This window comes from Mya arenaria, chromosome 6 (genome assembly GCF_026914265.1).
Source record: "Mya arenaria isolate MELC-2E11 chromosome 6, ASM2691426v1".
NCBI lineage: Eukaryota > Metazoa > Mollusca > Bivalvia > Myida > Myidae > Mya > Mya arenaria.
The window spans coordinates 55,492,699-55,506,080 of record NC_069127.1 but is presented as its reverse complement, the minus strand read 5'-3'; the positions used below and the strand labels follow the sequence as shown (position 1 = coordinate 55,506,080).

The following is a 13,382-nucleotide window of genomic DNA, read 5'->3' as shown; positions in this document are numbered from 1 at the left end:
ACGCCCAGAGGGTCGTCATGATTAGAGGTGTATTACTTTGAACCGCACAGAGGGTCCCCACGATTAGAGGTGTTTTACTTTAAAATGCGCAGAGGGTCGTCATGATTAGAGGTGTATTACTATAAAACGCCCAGAGGGTCGTCATGATTAGAGGTGTATTACTATAAAACGCCCAGAGGGTCGTCATGATTAGAGGTGTATTACTATAAAACGCCCAGAGGGTCGTCATGATTAGAGGTGTATTACTTTAAAACGCCCAGAGGGTCGTCATGATTAGAGGTGTTTTACTTTAAAATGCGCAGAGGGTCGTCATGATTAGAGGTGTATTACTATAAAACGCACAGAGGGTCGTCATGATTAGAGGTGTATTTCTATAAAACGCCCAGAGGGTCCCCATGATTTGAGGTGCATTATTATAAAACGCCCATATGGTCGTCATGATGAGAGGTGCATTACTATAAAACGTTCAGAGGGTCCCCATGATTAGACATGCATTACTAATAAACGCCCAGAGAGTCGCCATGATTAGAGGTGCATTACTATAAAACGCCCAGAGGGTCCCCATGATTAGAGGTGTATTACTTTAAAACGCCCAGAGGGTCGTCATGATTAGAGGTGTATTACTATAAAACGCCCAGAGAGTCCCCATGATTAGAGGTGTATTACTTTAAAACGCCCAGAGGGTCCCCAGGATTAGAGGTGTATTACAAACACCCAGAGAGTCGCCGTGATTAGAGGTGTATTACAAACGCCCGGAGGGTCCCCGTGGTTAGAGGTGTATTACTATATAACGCCCAGAGGGTCGTCATAATTAGAGGTGCATTACTTTAAAACGCCCAGAGGGTTCCCAGGATTAGAGATGTATTACTATATAACGCCCAGAGGGTCGTCATTATAAGAGGTGCATTATTATAAAACACTCAGAGGGTAGTCATGATGAAACGTCTATTACTATAACACATCCAGAGGGTCCTCATGATAAGAGGAGTATTACTATAAACTGCCCAGAGGATTGTTTTGATTAGAGGTGCTTTACTATAAAACGCCCCTGAGGGTCGTAATGAGGAATGTGCCTCTGATCATTATATGTGTTTTGTTGCGTAAATGGTGGTTATCTTTACCTACAATACCAACTATCCAATCATGTGGAAAACTGTTTTTAGTGTGCACTGATGGTGGTACAGAGTGTGACGCCAACGCCAACACCGCCTGTGATGTAATAGGGGATCTCGTCTGTAAATGTATCGCTGATTACATTGCGCTACTAGACAACATTGCATGCACATACGGTAGGTTACAAAGTAATTCAGTTCTGTTAAGTCAACATTTTCATTTTTCATAGTTATCCCGAGTGTAATTAGTATAACAATTTAAAGTGGTAGCGTAATAATAAATTTACAGAATTCATGCATGCATACATACAGTTATATAATTCTCGTCATACTCATAGCGGATCAATATACATGTAACTCCAATATCTTGAAGGATAGAAACGGAAAATGTTTCAAAAGATAACATGATATGTTTTTGTCACCGTACTCATAGACTGCGGCGCGGCTCCTAATCTTGCGGATGGCTCTGCAGACTCTACGTCTCTGACAGCCGTTACGTACACGTGTAACGCCGGGTTTGAACTTGTCGGTACAGACACCATTAACTGTCAGGCTGGAACTGGTTGGGAATCACTCACAGTTACATGCCGTACGTTCTCGCTTCTTTAATAACAATAAGTATTTAACGCTATGCTCAATATTATGATTGGCAGGCTATTTAATATCATGAAGAATTTGCTTGAGTGAAAAAACAAATGATTTGCTGGTCGATCGATGGATGTATAAAATGATCGATTTCTTAATCTTTGACTTAGGTTTATGGCTATAACGTTCTTTTGTATAACAAAAACGTGCACAAATACGGATGCAAGCGGACATTTGCACGAACACATATGCTTTTGTCACAGAATGTCCAGCTTTGACAGCACCAACGGACGGAACTGTGAACGCGGATGCCGGACCTACAGCGGTTGGTGGATCCGCCACTTACACATGTAACCCGGGCTTCGAGCTGGTTGGGGTTGATACTACGAGGAACTGTGTTAGTGGCACGGGCTGGGACGGCACAGAACCAACGTGTGTTGTCAGAGGTACCCGCGTTGATATTTCCTTCCTTCCTTCCTTCCTTCCTTCCTTCCTTCCTTCCTTCCTTCCTTCCTTCCTTCCTTCCTTCCTTCCTTCCTTCCTTCCTTCCTTCCTTCCTTCCTTCCTTCCTTCCTTCCTTCCCTCCCTCCCTCCCTCCCTCCCTCCCTCCCTCCCTCCCTCCCTCCCTCCCTCCCTCCCTCCCTCCCTCCCTCCCTCCCTCCCTTCCTTCCTTCCTTCCTTCCTTCCTTCCTTCCTTCCTTCCTTCCTTCCTTCCTTCCTTCCTTCCTTCCTTCCTTCCTTCCTTCCTTCCTTCCTTCCTTCCTTCCTTCCTTCCTTCCTTCCTTCCTTCCTTCCTTCCTTCCTTCCTTCCTTCCGTCCGTCTTTGTGAGATAGTTCGTGGGATATGTCAAAATGTTAGTACATATAAAAGCATCAGTGTGGTATCAAACCAAAGCTTAAATATATTTATTCTCAACGATTTCCATCAAGGAAATTCAATTTAACTTTTTTCTCTAACGAAAATATGAGAGGTTAATCTTAAAGGCGTTAAGACTAGATATTGTATGTTTGTAAGGGAATAAAAGTCGTCACTTTCATGTTGAAACATTTCACTCATAAAGTTTAAATATTATATAACAGCCGTCGGAGCCGTGATATTGTTAAGACGTGCATAAAGCTTATATATGTTAAACCTTTCAAAATGGTTAAATTAAACTATTACAGATTGTGGCGCGCTGGACGCTCTCGTGGATGGAGTACTCATATTACCGGACACGATCGTGGGGAGTATAGCCACATATGTATGTGATGCCAACTACCAATTGGCCAACGGTGACGAGACCCGAACATGTCAGAACGACGGTACTTGGTCAGGAACAGAGCCTGAGTGTATATATGGCAAGTATTCTTTCAGGCAAAGGGGACACCACCATATCAGGCGGACGTGGATATGGGCTGAAGTGGTGTCAATGTGCATTCCTTGTAAAATATTGGGTTGCTTATGCACCAGTCAGTTGTAACCACGACCCCAAGGTCCGGGGTTATACCGGGGATAGCGGGGGAAATGGGCCGTGTTTTTACCGTTCAGGTGGCCCCGCAGTGCCAGATTAAAGCAGTGGTTTTGTCTTCGCGCCAAAAATAGCGGGGAATGGTCCTTACCTAGGGTCCCTGGTGTGCGGGGGCTTTTTGCGGGGATTTTACCAGCAGTTCGTCCCCTGGCTTGGCTGGACCGCCATATGACCCGCTATTCCCTGGACCTTGGGGTGGGGCGTGGTTACAATTGACTGGTGCATGATCGAATACATATTAATAGATTGGTATTGTTGCCCCTCTAATTTTAGAATCTAGGAAATTCATCCATCGACGTCGGACCTCGTGAGAGTACTATTTGTTTAAGGTTGTAGGCCAACGTGCACATACAGGATATTACTAAGTACCCAGCCCCTAATATCACGCAAATACTTAAGTCAAATCTCAATCTCAACTCATTTTACCACATACAAACATAGTGTTGTTCAAAATCTTGCATGCTTTTATACTTTTTGCAACATATTTTCTCATAGAAGATGTTATTGAAAGATTTTGACAATATTTCAAAGAAAATATATTCTAGAGCAAAAAATATACTTGAGTGATTGGTTAAAAGGCAATGAATTATACTGAAGTACATTTTTAACTGTAGAATATTTTCCTATTGGAATCTAGACCAAAAGTTTCAATCAATCATGATAGAATGCGGTTTAAAAATGTACATATATTTTTCAATAAATTTCGATGTTATATGGTAAAATGAGTTAAGATTGAGTTTGAGATTTGACTTAAGTATTTTCGTGATATTGGCGCCAGGTAAGATTTACTCTCGTTCTTCAACGTGTATTACGGGTGCCACACAGGAATGCAGTTATTTCTGATAGAACTGAGCGGGTGATCGTCCCTGCTTCTACTCTCAGTATGCAAATAATTTATGAGTTTTTAATCGAAACTAGCCCGAGTGATTCTTTCAATGTTCTCCCTTGTTGACAATGACCCTTATTCACATTTTTTTTCAACTTCAAAGAGAAGTGGTAAACAAACGAGAAAATTGTTCTGTTTACTAAAGATATTTTTTATAAACCTTTTAACAAAAAGTAAACTAATGATGTTCAAAACATTTGAAATTTGCCGTTTGAGGCATGGGTCTCAAACTCAGACTGACGGTGAAAATTTGACCTTGTCAATGTCGACTTCAATCGAATGTGTATCGTAGTTTTTGATTGTTCGGTATTCTGACTGTTGGAATTTGGGTGAAGAAAACTTTTATCTAAAATTATGTTGTTGTTTTTCTTACAGATTGTGGCCCCCTTGCCTCCGCGGTACCTCTCGTAGTGACTCATCCTACCACTATTCTCAGCTCTGTGGCTACTTACACGTGCAATGGCGGGTACGTGCTGGTTGGCACTGAAACTCGCACCTGCGCAGAAGGTGGTTGGGGCGGGGACGAACCCACATGCTTGATTGGTAACGCTTTTAATATGTTTCAATTTTAATATGAATACATCCAAAAACTATGCTTTTAGTGTGGAGTTACTTTCGTTGGTACTTTAGTATCAAAATGCGCCAGGCCTGCTTACTTTATTTGTTTGGAAGACCAAAAATAAATTCTAACTAAAAGTGTTGAGCGCGAAATGCCTCTATACTAGACCAGGCAAAGCGAATGCGCGATTTTCTAAATAACTCATTTAACAATGAAAATTAATTAGCCAATTGAAACCACGCCCCGCCCCACCAGGTCCGAGGGTAAACCGGGGAAAGCCGGGAAAGTGGGCCGTGTTTTTACCTTTCCGGTGGCCCCGCAGTGCCGGGTGAATGCGATTGTTTCGTCTTCGGCCAAATATAGCGAGGAATGGGCCTTACCTAAGGTCCCTTAGGTGCGGGGCCTTTGGCGGTTATTTTACCATCAGTTCGTCCCCGCAGAGGGGATTTTACCCGGGCTTGGCTGGACCGAAAGTCAAAGCCCCCGCTATTCCCCGGACCGGGGGGGGGGGCGTGGTTACAATTGACTGGTGCATTACTAAATGACTAAATTAACAGTTGGCTGTTGTAATATACTTAGTGAGTGGATTATGGTTGTCAGAGCTCTTCCAAATGTCTAAATCTCAATCTGTCCTGGGATCCCATTGGTAGAGCGTGAGCTTGAACACAAATCACTCAAACGTGATGAATTCAATCCACAACCGTAGCTATCCATCAAATGCCCCCACAACCCCCAAATACAAATGACGTCACCTTTTTTCATATGACGTCATCTAATAATCACGATGACGTATACGCTGTTGGCTTTAGGCATCGGTTTACGTAGTAATTGTTAGATGGCATTAAGTGAATTCCTTATAATTGAGAATGGGCGGAGTGAGCGTAGCATGATTGGCAGTAGGCGGACCTAATTAAACAAGCGCAAACGTTGAAATTCTTAATGATTAAGTCTACTACCTAAGTGTTGCCTATCTGCAATCTCTTTGGCTGAATATGTAGGTTGTATTCTAAAATCGAAAAAGCTAATATCAATAGATGAATAGCTACATAGGTAATTGTACATAGTGGGTTTCTTGCTGAATATAGTCTTATTTTAACCATATTTGAATTAAACTGCCAAAAGGAATGGACTATGAGGGGGAAAAGGTTTTGCTCAGGGAGAATTTTTGAGACCATGATTTTATGAAAGTGAATCATCTTTCAAACATTTTAAGACATGTGTACGCCTTGGCTGTTGGGGCGTTTGGAAACTACAACATTTTTAAGTTCGTTACCAAATAATTTTAAACTTTTGAACATAGCTTTCACTTGTAAAATATTGTCGTTTTATAAAAGAAAAGTGTAGAAAACTGTTTTAATTCAATATTATACATATTTGACGTATTTAATCACACCTTAAAAGGAAGATGACATGGTGCTCTTTATACTGCAATTTACGTTACTGCTAAACTTGTAATGTTTTATGACGAAAAACAAGCATCAAATAATCTGCGTCGATTTGATGAGAAATATTTTATAAGATTTTAAACTTCACAGTACTGATGGATAACACATACTGTCAAATTAAACGTTCACATTTATATTACGTTACATCATCAGAAAAGTATGTTGCCTGTTTATACATATTAATGAAATAATGCCTACAATGAGCATTGTATCATTTTACAATCCTATCTATACAGTGATCATGGCACAAAAGAAAAAGAAAGGGAAACACTTATTCTAAAAAATACCTACAACATGTACCTGAAATATACGGGTCATGTTTTTCACCCACCTCAGATAAGTAGATCCAATAATTTAACCATGCTAGATATTCTTATCTTGCCCACGGGCGAAGATAAAATGCCCGTATTAAACTTCTTTTTAACGGTCGTCACATTATATTACCTCCCTTGTTGAAGACTGTCGTCTGTAGTATCATGGAAACCTTGTCTTGTGGCAGTAATTAAAACGCTAATTAATTAATTCTCGCTTCAAATGTTACTATAAAATAGTTTTCACGCACATTTCAAGAAATAAAGCGTCACTCTTCTCAGAACTATTAAAAGATCGAATTGACTGTTAACATAACCCGAATCACTGCGCGCATATCCATGACAACCACGTGCTATCGCATATAGATAGTTTCATCCCGACCCTCGCGCCTTTCGCAAAACACCCTACGCTCGGGTCGGGATGAACCTATCTTATACTCTCGGCCATGGAAGTTACTTATAATCTAAGCCTTTTACTGGAACAACACTAAGTATCTCATTATGATATGTATAAGGTAACGATTTAATAAGAAAATAGAATAGTTACTGGTGCCCCAACACCCCTCTGATCCCGTTTCTATGGTACGGAATGCACTTTTGTCCACGTTTGTTAAATTTGCCGCGGTTGTGGGGCGGGCCATAGATCTGAGTCTTACATATATATTTCACCTGCCATGTTCGTGTTTTTCGTGCACAGATTGCGGTGCTTTAACCGCTCCAGCAAGCGGTGCAGTTACCCACCCATTAACGTACGAGGGCCAGAAAGCCTCGTATTCGTGTGACGCTGATTACCAACTTGTCGGTAACGCCGAAAGAACGTGTCTCAACACCGGCTTATGGGATGGGTCGGACCCTTCATGTGTTGAAGGTCAGTTAAAGCTGCACTGTGCATTGTAATACTCAGTTTAAGAATTTTTTTTACCTTAAACGACAATAAATAAGAAGTACAATTTTTGTTTTATTTTCGGAAAGAATGTCTATTTTTACAGAATGTTTGCAAATATTGTAAAAAACTCGCTATGTCCAAGCCATTAGGACATCGGAATATTCTTTGAGATAGCGAACAATCGATATAACCGAAATACGAAACATGTCTTACTAAACCCAAAATATCCGAAAAGGGTTCGGCATCACCGGAACATCGAGATAACAAAGTTCGACATAGCGAGGTCCGACTGTGACAAATACTTTGCCTGGGCTATTTGACAGAAAACACCACTTTTGTTTAGCAACCCGATTAAAACAAATGAACGCCATTGTGTAAACTGACTATGTCTGCTGTTTGTGATACTTCTTAGCGAACACTAAAATAGAAGTTCATGGTAGCCATATCATAGGCATTTTTAAGTACTGTAGTGCTTATTCGGAACTCCTCGGCCATTTTCATCGAAAACAACCTCGGATGTATATGGACGGTTTACAATGTCAGAAATCGGTGCAAGTAGATCGCGTAGTAATTTCAATTTAGCGGTTAAACTTGATGACTGAACTCTTGGGAATCTTAATTATGTTTGCAATAAAATACTTCACTGGCAATCAATTAAAACCAAATTTGTTAAATCTACAAATACAAGCTAAAACACTACATTTTATTTATAATATAATTCAAAATTTTACGAACTACTTCTACTGATGTACCGGCATACATCCGAGGTTATTCTCGATAAAAATGGCCAAAGAGTTCCGAATGCTGTAGTGCTGTAGTGCCTTTTAAAGCTGCAATCTCACAGATTGATAGTTTTGACAACTTTTTTAATTCTTCTTTTTTCTTGGAACGAGCCAATTTTTTAGAAAAAACATGGAAACCAGTTTTATAAGACAGCTGACACAAAAATAGATCGCAGATTTCTATATTTAAGTTTTGATGTTTTATGCATTTCATTTAAACCGTAAGTAACGGTTTAAGCCATAAAACATCAATTTTCGTACGCAAATATGAAAATCTGCGATTTGATCTTTTGTCAGCAGTCTTTATTCATTCGTTTGCTGATATTTACGCAAAATTTGCTCTTTCCAAGACAAAAACTAAAAAAAATGTAAAAAGGGTATATCTGTGAGAGTGCAACTTTCGAATACAAAACGGGCTTGACTCGGGATGTTGTTTATTGAAAATAATCCAATAATACGACTGACTGAGTTATGTGAAATTGAATGTCTGGTGTTTAAAAAAATACGCCGGGTCCAAGAAAAATAATCCATTAAAGACCTGGAAAAGGAACGCAGTTTTACAAGCCAATTTTAAATGTCCAATGTCAATGTCCAAGCACGACCTTCATTTTTGAATACCCAATTTCCAATATCGTACTGGCACGACAGTTATTTTTGAAAGCCCGATTATCATTGTCATGCCAGCACGACTTTCATTTTTTGAATGTCTAATGTCGTGCTTGAACGACTTTCATTTTTGAATATCCAATGTCCAAAATCGTGCCGGCAATGTTCAATGTTCAATGTTGTGTCAGCACAATTTTCTTTTTGAAAGCCCGATGTCCAATTCCCAATGTCGTGCCAGCATGACTTTCATTTTATGTCCAATATCGGATGTTTAGCTAACTTCACACGGCTTTCAAATATAAGATCAAAGAAACCGTCGCAAAGGGGCCGGGTGAACTCAGCTCGACCGAACATCCAATGCCCATATCGGAGTGAGCGTAGCAAACGAGCCCTTCATATTCATTAAGTTTTTAATTCAGGTCATCTAACTGATTATACAACCTCATTGGCTTACATTTTGTCAACGTACAATCTGACGCAGGGATTTTATATCGGATGAATGGCAGTGGGAGGACTTTTAAGCACCTGCGAATGTTGAAATTCTTAATGATTAAGCCGTGATCTGAATGTATGCCTATCTGCAATTGAAGTGGCTGTAAATGTAGGTTGTATTCTTATTCATTATAGCAATGCTATTTTAACACCCTCTCATGATTTCTTTATTGTTTACATTGAACTACATTTCTTACACAATGGAAATGTTTACAAAACCTTAAATATTAGGGAAATAGTTAAACTATATAATTATATATGCAACTAAAAGTAAAAGTGTAAATGTAGCACTGGAAAATATAAATGTCACTGAAAGGATATACAGTCGAACCCCGTTGGCTCGAAATCGCTTGGCTCGATTTCCTCGTTGGCACGAAGTGGATGTAAAGAACCGATTTTGTTTATACTCTTTGTAAGCATTCCCGCTTGGCACGATATTCGCGAGGCTCGAAGTATTTGGGCCGGTCCCTGGAATATCGATCCAACGGGTTTCTACTCTTTATCTCTAAATGTGTATATTGGGCGCTGGAAAATTGCAAAAAAAACGTGTTCTTATACATTAAGAAAGATTTAAAAATAAAATAAAAAACAACAACAAACTTTTATTTTACCAAAGACCCCAGAGCAAAGAAGTGTGCACTTATACTGATACAAAACAAACAGAAATCCACTGAAATATCCTCCTAAATATAACTAGGAACTTTCTATCAATTTCTGTATAAATACCTTCATTATTCTTAAAACTTAATACATGGAATAAATTTTAGAATGAATGTGTGAGTATTTGCTAATGAAATTAGAATAATGAAGATACTAACAGAAATTGATAAAAGCGTTTCTGGATTTACGTATTAAAATTGACAAATACATCCTTAATATATCATAACCCTAAACCCATGCAGATAAAGGTAAGATTATTAAACAATAAAGTATTTAATTATTACTGAATTAAAATATAAAAACTGTCGAAACTCGCTATGACGAAATCTGTTATCTCGATGTTTTGGTTATGCCCTACTTCTTTTCGATTGTGTTGGTTAGTTATACTCTTCTTTTATATCGGTTTAACCGAATGTTCGTTATCTCGAAGTATTTCCCGAAGTTCAAACAACTTTCTTCGAATGTGTTGGTTTAGGAAGACTCTTTTTTATTTCGGTTTAACCGAATATTTGTTATCTCGAAGTATTTTTCCCGAGGTTTAAAAGACTTCGACATAGCGAGTTTTGACTGTACAAGTAACCCATGTACTTATTTTCCCACAATAGATTGTGGAGCATTAACAGACCCGTTGAACGGTGACGTAACTTACGCGAACACAATCCTCAACGAGGTTGCGACGTATACATGTTCAGCCACCTTTAAACTGGTCGGCAATGCCATGCGCACGTGTGAAACGGGTCCAGCTTGGTCCGGAACGGAGCCAACATGTACTGAAGGTATTTAAAATAATCATATTTCTTTTTAAAAAAATGATATACATGTATGGGATATTTTCTTAATTGATTCATTAAAAAATGAAAAAGCGAGACAGCAAGCAGCTTTTAATATACAATATACGTTTTCACAAAAGTCTTGAGTCTGAATTTAAGACTCACAAAATGGATATTTAAATGTTTTAAAATATCTATCATATAACAATTATTTTTACAAAAAAATGACGCTTTGATTGTAGAACAGATAATTTCTAATGGTTACAACATTTTATTAGCATCTTTAAGCTCATATAATAGCATTTAAAGCTACACTCTCACATGTATACCATTTTTAAAACTTTTTTAATTTTTGTCTTGGAAGGAGCAAATTTTTGCATAAATATCTGCAAACCAATGATATAAGATTGCTGACAAAACAGATCGCAGATTTTGATTTTTAGGCTCAAAAATTAGTAGTTAGTAACGGTTTAAGACATAAAACATGATTTTTCGAACGGAAAAATGAAAATCTGCAATTTGATCTTTTGTCGTTGGTCTGCAGGTAATTACGCAAAGATTTGCTCTTTCAAAGACAAAAAATAAAAAAAGTTGTAGACACGGTTTAACTGTGACAGTGCAGCTTTAACACTCAGAGAATGGACATTTTTATTGTTTCTAAATATCTATCATATACAGTCGAAACCCATTCGCTTGATTCCGCTTGGCTCGATTTCCTTGTTGGCTCGAACTTTATGTAAAGGACCGATTTTAGTTTGCTCTATGTAAGCACTCCCGCTTGGCTCGATATTTTCGAGACTCGAGGTATTTTGCCGGTCCCTGGGATATCGAGCCGATGGGTTTCGACTGTAACAATTATATTACAATTTTTTTTATCTCTTTGATTGTAGAACAACATTTTTTAGCAATATTGCTCTTTTAATAGCAATTATAACAAAACTGAAGATTTAGCTTTTTTGTCCACTGGTTAGATAACTGTAATAGCAAACTATTTATGGCCATAAAATAATTGCATTGACTATTTAATAAATGGAGATGGAAGCCGCCATATTGAATGGTAGTAGCAGGACAGACTTCTCAAGACTACTCAAATTGACATAATTAAGGAGAAAATTGTTATCCCCCTTTTTATATAAACATTTCATAGCGATAAAACATGACTTGAGTTGTCTTTTTTGCGCTACTCTGGCACGCAATATGCCCCTTCGGAACACCTCGGCCTTTTCCCGTCTAAAACAACCTTAGACGGATATGGACGGTTTACAATGTCAGAAATCTCTACATCGATTTTTTAACTACACTGCAAGTAGATCGCATAGTTATTTCAATTTAGCAGTTAAACGTAATGACGTTACCCTTGGGAAACTGAATTATTTTTGCAATAATTCACTTCACTGGCAAGCGATTTGTGCTTTATAATACACGATAGATTTTAAAACACTACAATAAATGAATACTATTATTTATTTTGTTACGAACTACTTTTACTGATGTACCGGCATACATCCGCGGTTGTTTTCGTTGGGAACGACCGAGGTGTAACGAATGGCCATATGCAAGCTTACATGGATTTCGCCTGCTATTTCACAAGTGATTCCAACGATGAAATAATCGCTTTATATTGAAGACTGTGGCGCGCTAACAGACCCATTCAACGGCTTAGTTACGTACGCAGACACGATTCTAAATGAACAAGCAACGTACTCGTGCTCGGCAGGGTTTCAGTTGAGTGATGACATCACGCGCACCTGTCAAGCGGACCACAATTGGAGTGGAACCGCCCCGACATGTCTGCCAGGTGAATTATCTTACTTTCCGTACTTCAATTTCAAGGAATTTCAACGTGATATTTGTTTGATTTTCAACTCCAGATCTTTCAAATTATGTCTGCTTTACGTCGTTTTAAGTTGCATTTTGGGCAATAGTTTAGATCTACATGTATTTTAAAATTACCACGGCTAGCAATAGTTCATCGTCGAAAACCGGCCGACCCTACGGCCTTTCTTTAAAATGAAACAATCTTTTGTCTGTTTAAAAGTTCTGCAACAAATCCAACACCCGTATCCAAACACTCTTTTATTAATTGGGGTATGATGTCTCTGTTAACTATAAGAGTAGCCCATTGTACAAAGCCACGTTCCACTCTTTGTAGGCCTTATTCACAGTCTTAAACCATGATTACATGTTCCCTACTTAAAATGTTACAATCATTTGCTTTATTATTCGTTTTTATGCCATTCTTTTCAAAGGAAAACTTGGTGACGACTGCTCAGTAAAAACGGATCTCTGTGACGAAATTGACTTCGGCGCATGCGCATCGGGCACCTGCACCTGTCTCAATGGTTACCAGGACGAGGGGACTACTTTCAACTGCTCAGGTAGAATTTCACTTGATCACTAGCGGATCCTTGGGTGCGCCCCCTTAAAATACGCTGAAATTGCAAGAAGTCGGACTAGAAATTGGTAAAATTTCTTAGGGGAGCACACCTGCCTTGCCAACATTTAAAACTATTTAAATTTCGGTTTTGAGGGCGGGGTGAATGTCAAAAGGTAGTGCATGTTAGTCACGCTTCCTCTAACGTAAATTCTGGATCCGCCCCTGTTGATAACGTCGTTTTGAGAAGCATTTTGGACAAAATATTAGATCTGATTTAGATGTACCGCGGCTAGTAATAGTTCATCGTCGTATCTGTACGCACAGTACCAGATTACGCTCTGCGCTTCTTATGTAGCGTCATGTTGGTGCCCGACAAAACATCCCATGCCATTTTTCACTAGGT

General features: G+C 38.9%; 1 protein-coding gene across 3 annotated transcripts in view; it reads left to right on the top strand.

Moving 5' to 3' along the window:
• The window catches only part of LOC128238815 (neurogenic locus notch homolog protein 2-like), a 74,194-nt gene that overhangs the window by 17,259 nt on the left and 43,553 nt on the right, over positions 1-13,382 (top strand). For all 3 annotated transcript variants that reach the window (XM_052955077.1, XM_052955076.1, XM_052955078.1), the window contains exons 2-10: positions 1,164-1,289; positions 1,546-1,701; positions 1,961-2,143; positions 2,862-3,035; positions 4,467-4,634; positions 7,104-7,274; positions 10,438-10,608; positions 12,230-12,400; positions 12,852-12,980. In XM_052955077.1, the coding sequence (XP_052811037.1) occupies positions 1,164-1,289; positions 1,546-1,701; positions 1,961-2,143; positions 2,862-3,035; positions 4,467-4,634; positions 7,104-7,274; positions 10,438-10,608; positions 12,230-12,400; positions 12,852-12,980 (1,449 nt within the window). The remainder of the gene's footprint in view (positions 1-1,163; positions 1,290-1,545; positions 1,702-1,960; positions 2,144-2,861; positions 3,036-4,466; positions 4,635-7,103; positions 7,275-10,437; positions 10,609-12,229; positions 12,401-12,851; positions 12,981-13,382) is intronic.